General features: G+C 43.7%; 1 protein-coding gene across 1 annotated transcript in view; it reads right to left on the bottom strand.

Annotated features, from left to right (window-relative positions):
• Nucleotides 1-618: 618 nt before the first annotated feature.
• LOC115119932 (ephrin type-B receptor 4a-like) overlaps nt 619-11,557 on the bottom strand; it is an 85,875-nt gene continuing 74,936 nt past the window's right edge. Inside the window, exons 12-16 of the mRNA XM_065004866.1 lie at nt 5,161-5,408; nt 4,732-4,947; nt 3,210-3,553; nt 2,595-2,753; nt 619-2,168 (exon numbers count right to left, since the gene is read on the bottom strand). Of these exons, the coding sequence (XP_064860938.1) occupies nt 2,063-2,168; nt 2,595-2,753; nt 3,210-3,553; nt 4,732-4,947; nt 5,161-5,408 (1,073 nt within the window). The 3' untranslated portion in view covers nt 619-2,062. The remainder of the gene's footprint in view (nt 2,169-2,594; nt 2,754-3,209; nt 3,554-4,731; nt 4,948-5,160; nt 5,409-11,557) is intronic.

Raw genomic sequence — 11,557 nt, 5'->3', positions numbered from 1 at the left:
AATGTGTGTGTGTGCGTGTGTATATGTGTGAATGTGTGTGTGTATATGTGTGAATGTGTGTGTGTGTGTGTGTGTATATGTGTGAATGTGTGTGTGTGTGTGTGTATATGTGTGAATGTGTGTGTGTGTGTGTATATGTGTGAATGTGTGTGTGTGTGTGTATATGTGTGAATGTGTGTGTGTGTGTGTATATGTGTGAATGTGTGTGTGTGTGTGTGTGTGTGTATATGTGTGAATGTGTGTGTGTGTGTGTGTATATGTGTGAATGTGTGTGCATATGTGTGAATGTGTGTGTATGTGTGTATATGTGTGTGTGTGTGTGTGTGTGAATGTGTGTGTGTGTGTGTATATGTGTGAATGTGTGTGTGTGTGTGTGTGTGTATATGTGTGAATGTGTGTGTGTACTCCATTTTTGGGATGCTTCACTTAGTATGCATGAGAGTGTGTGGGCTTACTTGTGTTTCACTTTGTATGTGCGTGTGTGTGTGTGTGTGTGTGTGTGTGTGTGTGTGTGTGTGTGTGTGTGTGTATGCATTTGAGAACTCTAAAGGGAGTGTGTGTAATGTGTGTGTTATAACAAGCTCAGTTGCCTGTTAAAAGAGGAGCAGGAGTCCTAGGTGATAAACACTGGTGTGTGTCTTTATTGTGACTGAATACACATTACACACAGAAAGGAGGGGGCATCAAAACATACTTATCTACACAATATTTTAAAAGGCAACTTTATAAAAGATAGGTCCCTGTTTTCATAACAGATCCTCAATGTGAAGACCACTTACCCACAATCCTTTAGTTAACAAGGAAGCACACAATCTCCCCAAACATAAACATGTGAAACTGTTGGCATCTGAAGGGACTTTGTATGGTAGATCTAACTGTATCAACCTGGGAGGGCTTTCCGCTTTATAGAAAAGGCATTTTCATTTCAAATCACATAGAATATCAAATGGCACTCGAGCAAGACGGAAACACACCAACAGTAATATCAATCAAGTAATGAGAGGCTGATGTCTGTCCAGGTCAAGTCGTCCAATTAGAAAATACTTAAGCAGTGTTCTCTTAGTCTCGTTAACCACGGTCAGGGACCTCCTTCAGTCTGAGTGTGTGGAAGTGAGCTGCCCAGTCCAGCAGCAACAGGAAGTGGAAATGCCCAGCCAGCCATACCCCAAGAGAAACACAGGAAATACTGCAGCTTCTGAGAGGAGCAGAGGTGTAGTCAGACAGAGAGATCTCTATCTCTGACTAAAAAACCAAACTTCTCTGTTCAGCCTAGAAAAGTGCTGATCTCAGTCCTGCTCTCCTCCCACACAGCTGACCCAGGAGAGTCATGCACAGTCACTGAGGAAGATGAGGAGAGGAAGGCTTGTATGACTACAGTCTGTTCTGGTCTAAATGCCGACATTAACCATAACACCTGAGGAAAGGCAAGGCATTTTGAAACCAAAAGAAAACGTCCATCCGGTAAGAGTCCAAACACACATTTTCCAGTCCGTTGAAAGAGCTGTAATCACATCATCATATAATCCACATGGATGAATAATCCAAGACACAACATTTGTGAAAGTGTCACCATGTTGCAGTAACGTCGTCCGCTACTGGCTAGTTCATATTCTTCATCATGAAATACACCAATAGAAAAGCTATAGTCCTTAGGTTGACGTTGATCTGTGCTTCCACTAGTATCACCAGTGTGTTCAGGACCACAGGTAAACATTCAAGCAGTGAAGCAGAGGAGGAGTAGTGAGGGTGAACTGGCCAGTGAGGCAGTCTCCCACCAGACCCCAGCACCAGGCCTGACTGACCGCTCAGTGGTCAATAAGGACAGGTTGAACAGGTTGGAGGGAAGGTCGTCTATAATAAGTTCGTATTGAGGCTCTGTCACGACACTGATGGACTTCATGTCTAAGAAGGGACTGGTACCAGGGTGAGGAACTGCGTGGGTGCAGCACCACAGGGTGCTGGATAGGTCCATGGGTGTGCGATGTTCTGTGTGGTGTGTGCGTGCTGGTGTCTGTGTTGGGTCAGGGCAAGAGGTCAGGGGTCAAGTTGAGTTGTGCTGGGGTTAGAAGCGTATGGTTCCAGGGCTCTTGGTCATGGTCAGAGTCTGGATGCTGGACAGGATCTTCCTCTGGTGTCCAGCCAGGATCACTCCCAGACGCAGCAGGTCCCTGAGAAGAAGGACATACTATTAGATAAACAGACAGACAGACAAACAGACAGACAGGCAGACTGACGCATAGGCAGACAGACAGACAGATAGGCAGACAGACCGACAGACAGAAAGACAGACTGATAGACAGATAGACTGATAGATAGGCAGACAGACAGACTGACACATAGGCAGACAGACCGACAGATAGGCAGACAGATAGGCAGACAGATAGACAGACAGACAGACAGACAGACAGACAGACAGACAGACAGACAGACAGACAGACAGACAGACAGACAGACACACAGACACACAGACAGACAGACAGCTGTGGTCTTTGAGAGTAACTCAACTTCAAGAGGTTTGAAAGTCTGAAAGACACCCAGAGACAGACAGACAGACAGACAGACGGACAGCTACATTGTTGTAGGTATGAACTCACTCAGCAGTGATCTGGGCCAACAGGTCTACAGAGGTGAATCCAGCCTGGAGGAAGCTGTCCTCGTAGCGCTCCATCTTGATGGCCCTCAGCCACTCCCCCACGGAGCCACACGCTGAGGGGGCCGGGGGGGCCCGCTGGTCCAGCAGGGGGTGGGATGGCCTGGGGACAGGGGACACACACAGGGACACGTCACACACACACCAGGGGCCTCACAGGCATGTCTACGGAGTAGGGGCGGGATCTAAGGCTGCATAAGTGACAGGCAACAGCAATGGCTGCTGGAGGGGAGGGGGCATGGGCCAGGCTGTGAGTGACAGATCAGTATTTGGGGTGGGAGAGGGGGAGAGGATAGGCACAGCTAGAGCCTGACAGGTCACAGCAGGACAGAGGAGGGACAGTAGACTGACTCTCTGAAAGACAGGACTGTATTCTAGGACTGAAGTAGTGGAGACTGGGGCTCTATTAGGGGACAGGATATACAGTACTCCAGCTGGTTAGACAGTCATGTCCCTGTCTTTACCTCAGGCTTTGTGTTTAAACCCACACTACCTTATCTGACTCTCCCACACACCCTCCACACCCACCCCTCTCGCCTATAGATCTGTGCCCACTCACCCTGCACCATCCTGGGCCATGATCTTGAGCGAGGCAGGATTGCGGATCAGCTTGTCCAGCGCACTAACGATGGCGGCAAAGCGAGGGCGGGCCGAGCGCTCCTTCTGCCAGCAGTCCAGCATCAGCTGGTGGAGGTGGTTGGGGCAGTCAGGGGGCGGGGGTAGGCGGTAGTCCTGCTCTATGGCATTGATCACGTCCTGGTTGCTCATGTCCCAGTAGGGCCTCTCTCCGAACGACATGACCTCCCACATGACGATGCCGTAGCTCCAGGCGTCGGAGGAAGAGGTGAACTTCCTGAAGGCGATGGCCTCTGGGGCGGTCCAGCGGATAGGGATCTTACCACCCTGATAGAAGACAGGAGTCAACAACCACACACCATGACCATCTGTAGTCAACAACCACACACCATGCCCATCTGTAGTCTACAACCACACACCATGACCATATGTAGTCAACAACCACACACCATGACCATATGTAGTCAACAACCACACACCATGACCATCTGTAGTCAACAACCACACACCATGACCATCTGTAGTCAACAACCACACACCATGACCATCTGTAGTCAACAACCACACACCATGATCATCTGTAGTCAACAACCACACACCATGACCATCTGTAGTCAACAACCATACACCATGACCATCTGTAATAAACAACCATACACCATGACCATCTGTAGTCAACAACCACACACCATGACCATCTGTAGTCAACAACCACACACCATGACCATATGTAGTCAACAACCACACACCATGACCATCTGTAGTCAACAACCACACACCATGACCATCTGTAGTCAACAACCACACACCATGATCATCTGTAGTCAACAACCACACACCATGACCATCTGTAGTCAACAACCATACACCATGACCATCTGTAATCAACAACCATACACCATGACCATCTGTAGTCAACAACCATACACCATGACCATCTGTAGTCAACAACCACACACCATGACCATCTGTAGTCAACAACCATAAACCATCACCATCTGTAGTCAACAACCATACACCATGACCATATGTAGTCAACAACCACACACCATGACAATCTGTAGTCAAAAACCACACACCATGACCATCTGTAGTCAACAACCATACACCATGACCATATGTAGTCAACAACCACACACCATGACCATCTGTAGTCAACAACCACACACCATGACCATATGTAGTCAACAACCACACACCATGACAATCTGTAGTCAACAACCACACACCATGACCATCTGTAGTCAACAACCATACACCATGACCATATGTAGTCAACAACCACACACCATGGCCATCTGTAGTCAACAACCATACATCATGACCATATGTAGTCAACAACCATACATCATGACCATCTGTAGTCAACAACCACACACCATGACCATATGTAGTCAACAACCATACACCATGATCATCTGTAGTCAACAACCATACACCATGACCATATGCACACACACACAAAGGGCTTGGTGTTGAGGAAGAACAGGGTGCAGTAGTCTCACCAGAGAGCTGGTGTAGGTGGGGTCTGAGGAGTTCTCCTGGAGGAAACGGGACAGGCCGAAGTCAGACACCTTACACACCAGGTTGCTGTTGACCAGAATGTTGCGGGCGGCCAGGTCTCTGTGGACGTAGCTCATCTCAGACAGGTACTTCATGCCCGACGCGATGCCACGCAGCATGCCCACCAATTGGATGGGAGTGAACTGACCATCGTTCAACTACAGAGAGAGAGACGAGAGAGTTAGAGATCTGGAAGAAACAATTCAATATGTGTGTAAGAGGGATGGGTTGAGGGAGAGTCAGAGACCAGAAGTGACATAGTGAAATAATGACGCATAAGGAAGGGGTTGTGTGTGTGTTTGTGTTTGTTTGTGTGTGTCTGTGTGCGTTTCTGTGTGTGTGGAAGGCTCAGAGACGGTATATAGACTGACCCTAAGGAAGGAGTCAAGCGCTCCGTTCTCCATGAACTCAGTGAGGATCATGACGGGACAGGAAGCAGTGATGATGCCCTCCAGGTGGATGATGTTGGGGTGCTGGAACTGGCCCATGATGCTAGCCTCCGACAGGAAGTCCCGCCTCTGTTTGTCTGTGTAGCCACTCTTCAGGGTCTTGATGGCCACGTAGTTCTCCTTCTTCCCTGGGACCTTCAGCCTCCCCCGACACACCTCCCCAAACTCCCCTAGAGACAAGCAAGTGAAACATGAGTCAGTACAGTGCATACATGATAGTACAGCAGCCTATCCACCAGTCTGTTTAATAATATCACAGAGAGACAGCCTATCCACCAGTCTGTTTAATAATATCACAGAGAGACAGCCTATCCACCAGTCTGTTTAATAATATCACAGAGACAGCCTATCCACCAGTCTGTTTAATAATATCACAGAGAGACAGCCTATCCACCAGTCTGTTTAATAATATCACAGAGAGACAGCCTATCCACCAGTCTGTTTAATAATATCACAGAGAGACAGCCTATCCACCAGTCTGTTTAATAATATCACAGAGACAGCCTATCCACCAGTCTGTTTAATAATATCACAGAGAGACAGCCTATCCACCAGTCTGTTTAATAATATCACAGAGAGACAGCCTATCCACCAGTCTGTTTAATAATATCACAGAGAGACAGCCTATCCACCAGTCTGTTTAATAATATCACAGAGAGACAGCCTATCCACCAGTCTGTTTAATAATATCACAGAGAGACAGCCTATCCACCAGTCTGTTTAATAATATCACAGAGACAGCCTATCCACCAGTCTGTTTAATAATATCACAGAGAGACAGCCTATCCACCAGTCTGTTTAATAATATCACATAGAGACAGCCTATCCACCAGTCTGTTTAATAATATCACAGAGAGACAGCCTATCCACCAGTCTGTTTAATAATATCACAGAGAGACAGCCTATCCACCAGTCTGTTTAATAATATCACAGAGACAGCCTATCCACCAGTCTGTTTAATAATATCACAGAGACAGCATATCCACCAGTCTGTTTAATAATATCACAGAGAGACAGCCTATCCACCAGTCTGTTTAATAATATCACAGAGAGACAGCCTATCCACCAGTCTGTTTAATAATATCACAGAGAGACAGCCTATCTACCAGTCTGTTTAATAATATCACAGAGAGACAGCCTATCCACCAGTCTGTTTAATAATATCACAGAGAGACAGCCTATCCACCAGTCTGTTTAATAATATCACAGAGAGACAGCCTATCCACCAGTCTGTTTAATAATATCAGAGAAAGACAGTCTATCCACCAGTCTGTTTAATAATATCACAGAGAGACAGCCTATCCACCAGTCTGTTTAATAATATCACAGAGAGACAGCCTATCCACCAGTCTGTTTAATAATATCACAGAGAGACAGTCTATTCACCAGTCTGTTTAATAATATCACAGAGACAGCCTATCCACCAGTCTGTTTAATAATATCACATAGAGACAGCCTATCCACCAGTCTGTTTAATAATATCACAGAGAGACAGTCTATCCACCAGTCTGTTTAATAATATCACAGAGAGACAGTCTATCCACCAGTCTGTTTAATAATATCACAGAGAGACAGCCTATCCACCAGTCTGTTTAATAATATCACAGAGACAGCCTATCCACCAGTCTGTTTAATAATATCACAGAGAGACAGCCTATCCACCAGTCTGTTTAATTAATCCACCAGTCTGTTTAATCATATCAGAGACAGCCTATCCACCAGTCTGTTTAATAATATCACAGAGAGACAGCCTATCCACCAGTCTGTTATAATATCACAGAGAGACAGCCTATCCACCAGTCTGTTTAATAATATCACAGAGAGACAGCCTATCCACCAGTCTGTTTAATAATATCACAGAGACAGCCTATCAGCCTATCCACCAGTCTGTTTAATAATATCACAGAGAGACAGTCTGTTTAATAATATCACAGAGAGACAGCCTATCCACCAGTCTGTTTAATAATATCACAGAGAGACAGCCTATCCACCAGTCTGTTTAATAATATCACAGAGAGACAGCCTATCCACCAGTCTGTTTAATAATATCACAGAGAGACAGCCTATCCACCAGTCTGTTTAATAATATCACAGAGAGACAGCCTATCCACCAGTCTGTTTAATAATATCACAGAGAGACAGCCTATCCACCAGTCTGTTTAATAATATCACAGAGAGACAGCCTATCCACCAGTCTGTTTAATAATATCACAGAGAGACAGCCTATCCACCAGTCTGTTTAATAATATCACAGAGAGACAGCCTATCCACCAGTCTGTTTAATAATATCACAGAGAGACAGCCTATCCACCAGTCTGTTTAATAATATCACAGAGACAGATCAGCCTATCCACCAGTCTGTTTAATAATATCACAGAGAGACAGCCTATCCACCAGTCTGTTTAATAATATCACAGAGAGACAGCCTATCCACCAGTCTGTTTAATAATATCACAGAGACAGCCTATCCACCAGTCTGTTTAATAATATCACAGAGAGACAGCCTATCCACCAGTCTGTTTAATAATATCACAGAGAGACAGCCTATCCACCAGTCTGTTTAATAATATCACAGAGAGACAGCCTATCCACCAGTCTGTTTAATAATATCACAGAGAGACAGCCTATCCACCAGTCTGTTTAATAATATCACAGAGAGACAGCCTATCCACCAGTCTGTTTAATAATATCACAGAGAGACAGCCTATCCACCAGTCTGTTTAATAATATCACAGAGAGATCAGTCTATCCACCATCCACCAGTCTGTTTAATAATATCACAGAGAGACAGCCTATCCACCAGTCTGTTTAATAATATCACAGAGAGACAGCCTATCCACCAGTCTGTTTAATAATATCACAGAGAGACAGCCTATCCACCAGTCTGTTTAATAATATCACAGAGACAGCCTATCCACCAGTCTGTTTAATAATATCACAGAGAGACAGCCTATCCACCAGTCTGTTTAATAATATCACAGAGAGACAGCCTATCCACCAGTCTGTTTAATAATATCACAGAGAGACAGCCTATCCACCAGTCTGTTTAATAATATCACAGAGAGACAGCCTATCCACCAGTCTGTTTAATAATATCACAGAGACAGCCTATCCACCAGTCTGTTTAATAATATCACAGAGAGACAGCCTATCCACCAGTCTGTTTAATAATATCACAGAGAGACAGCCTATCCACCAGTCTGTTTAATAATATCACAGAGAGACAGCCTATCCACCAGTCTGTTTAATAATATCACAGAGAGACAGCCTATCCACCAGTCTGTTTAATAATATCACAGAGAGACAGCCTATCCACCAGTCTGTTTAATAATATCACAGAGACAGCCTATCCACCAGTCTGTTTAATAATATCACAGAGAGACAGCTGTTTAATAATATCTATCCACCAGTCTGTTTAATAATATCACAGAGAGACAGCCTATCCACCAGTCTGTTTAATAATATCACAGAGAGACAGCCTATCCACCAGTCTGTTTAATAATATCACAGAGACAGCCTATCCACCAGTCTGTTTAATAATATCACAGAGAGACAGCCTATCCACCAGTCTGTTTAATAATATCACAGAGAGACAGCCTATCCACCAGTCTGTTTAATAATATCACAGAGAGACAGCCTATCCACCAGTCTGTTTAATAATATCACAGAGAGATCAGCTGTTTAATAATATCTATCCACCAGTCTGTTTAATAATATCACAGAGAGACAGCCTATCCACCAGTCTGTTTAATAATATCACAGAGAGACAGCCTATCCACCAGTCTGTTTAATAATATCACAGAGAGACAGCCTATCCACCAGTCTGTTTAATAATATCACAGAGAGACAGCCTATCCACCAGTCTGTTTAATAATATCACAGAGAAAGACAGTTTATCCACCAGTCTGTTTAATAATATCACAGAGAGACAGCCTATCCACCAGTCTGTTTAATAATATCACAGAGAGACAGCCTATCCACCAGTCTGTTTAATAATATCACAGAGAGACAGCCTATCCACCAGTCTGTTTAATAATATCACAGAGAGACAGCCTATCCACCAGTCTGTTTAATAATATCACAGAGACAGCCTATCCACCAGTCTGTTTAATAATATCACCAGAGACAGCATATCCACCAGTCTGTTTAATAATATCACAGAGAGACAGCCTATCCACCAGTCTGTTTAATAATATCACAGAGAGACAGCCTATCCACCAGTCTGTTTAATAATATCACAGAGAGACAGCCTATCCACCAGTCTGTTTAATAATATCACAGAGAGACAGCCTATCCACCAGTCTGTTTAATAATATCACAGAGAGACAGCCTATCCACCAGTCTGTTTAATAATATCACAGAGAGACAGCCTATCCACCAGTCTGTTTAATAATATCACAGAGACAGCCTATCCACCAGTCTGTTTAATAATATCACAGAGACAGCCTATCCACCAGTCTGTTTAATAATATCACAGAGACAGCCTATCCACCAGTCTGTTTAATAATATCACAGAGAGACAGCCTATCCACCAGTCTGTTTAATAATATCACAGAGAGACAGCCTATCCACCAGTCTGTTTAATAATATCACAGAGAGACAGCCTATCCACCAGTCTGTTTAATAATATCACAGAATAATATCACAGAGACAGCCTATCCACCAGTCTGTTTAATAATATCACAGAGAGACAGCCTATCCACCAGTCTAATAATATCACAGAGACAGCAGTCTGTTTAATAATATCACAGAGAGACAGCCTATCCACCAGTCTGTTTAATAATATCACAGAGAGACCAGTCTGTTTATAATATCCACAGCAGTCTGTTTAATAATATCACAGAGAGACAGCCTATCCACCAGTCTGTTTAATAATATCACAGAGAGACAGCCTATCCACCAGTCTGTTTAATAATATCACAGAGAGACAGCCTATCCACCAGTCTGTTTAATAATATCACAGAGAGACAGCCTATCCACCAGTCTGTTTAATAATATCACAGAGAGACAGCCTATCCACCAGTCTGTTTAATAATATCACAGAGAGACAGCCTATCCACCAGTCTGTTTAATAATATCACAGTTTAATAATATCACAGAGACAGCCTATCCACCAGTCTGTTTAATAATATCACAGAGAGACAGCCTATCCACCAGTCTGTTTAATAATATCACAGAGAGACAGCCTATCCACCAGTCTGTTTAATAATATCACAGAGAGACAGCCTATCCACCAGTCTGTTTAATAATATCACAGAGAGACAGCCTATCCACCAGTCTGTTTAATAATATCACAGAGACAGCCTATCCACCAGTCTGTTTAATAATATCACAGAGAGACAGCCTATCCACCAGTCTGTTTAATAATATCACAGAGAGACAGCCTATCCACCAGTCTGTTTAATAATATCACAGAGAGACAGCCTATCCACCAGTCTGTTTAATAATATCACAGAGAGACAGCCTATCCACCAGTCTGTTTAATAATATCACAGAGAGACAGCCTATCCACCAGTCTGTTTAATAATATCACAGAGAGACAGCCTATCCACCAGTCTGTTTAATAATATCACAGAGAGATCCACCAGTCTGTTTAATAATATCAGAGAGACAGCCTATCCACCAGTCTGTTTAATAATATCACAGAGAGACAGCCTATCCACCAGTCTGTTTAATAATATCACAGAGAGACAGCCTATCCACCAGTCTGTTTAATAATATCACAGAGAGACAGCCTATCCACCAGTCTGTTTAATAATATCACAGAGAGACAGCCTATCCACCAGTCTGTTTAATAATATCACAGAGAGACAGCCTATCCACCAGTCTGTTTAATAATATCACAGAGAGACAGCCTATCCACCAGTCTGTTTAATAATATCACAGAGAGACAGCATCCACCAGTCTGTTTAATAATATCACAGAGAGACAGCCTATCCACCAGTCTGTTTAATAATATCACAGAGAGACAGCCTATCCACCAGTCTGTTTAATAATATCACAGAGAGACAGCCTATCCACCAGTCTGTTTAATAATATCACAGAGAGACAGCCTGTTTAATAATCCACCAGTCTGTTTAATAATATCACAGAGACAGCCTATCCACCAGTCTGTTTAATAATATCACAGAGACAGCAAATCCACCAGTCTGTTTAATAATATCACAGAGAGACAGCCTATCCACCAGTCTGTTTAATAATATCACAGAGAGACAGCCTATCCACCAGTCTGTTTAATAATATCACAGAGAGACAGCCTATCCACCAGTCTGTTTAATAATATCACAGAGAGACAGCCTATCCACCAGTCTGTTTAATA

The sequence above is a fragment of the Oncorhynchus nerka genome, linkage group LG19 (assembly GCF_034236695.1).
Source record: "Oncorhynchus nerka isolate Pitt River linkage group LG19, Oner_Uvic_2.0, whole genome shotgun sequence".
Taxonomy (NCBI): Eukaryota; Metazoa; Chordata; class Actinopteri; order Salmoniformes; family Salmonidae; genus Oncorhynchus; species Oncorhynchus nerka.
The sequence above is the reverse complement of the archived record's forward strand: the minus strand, read 5'-3'. Positions and strand labels throughout refer to the sequence as shown.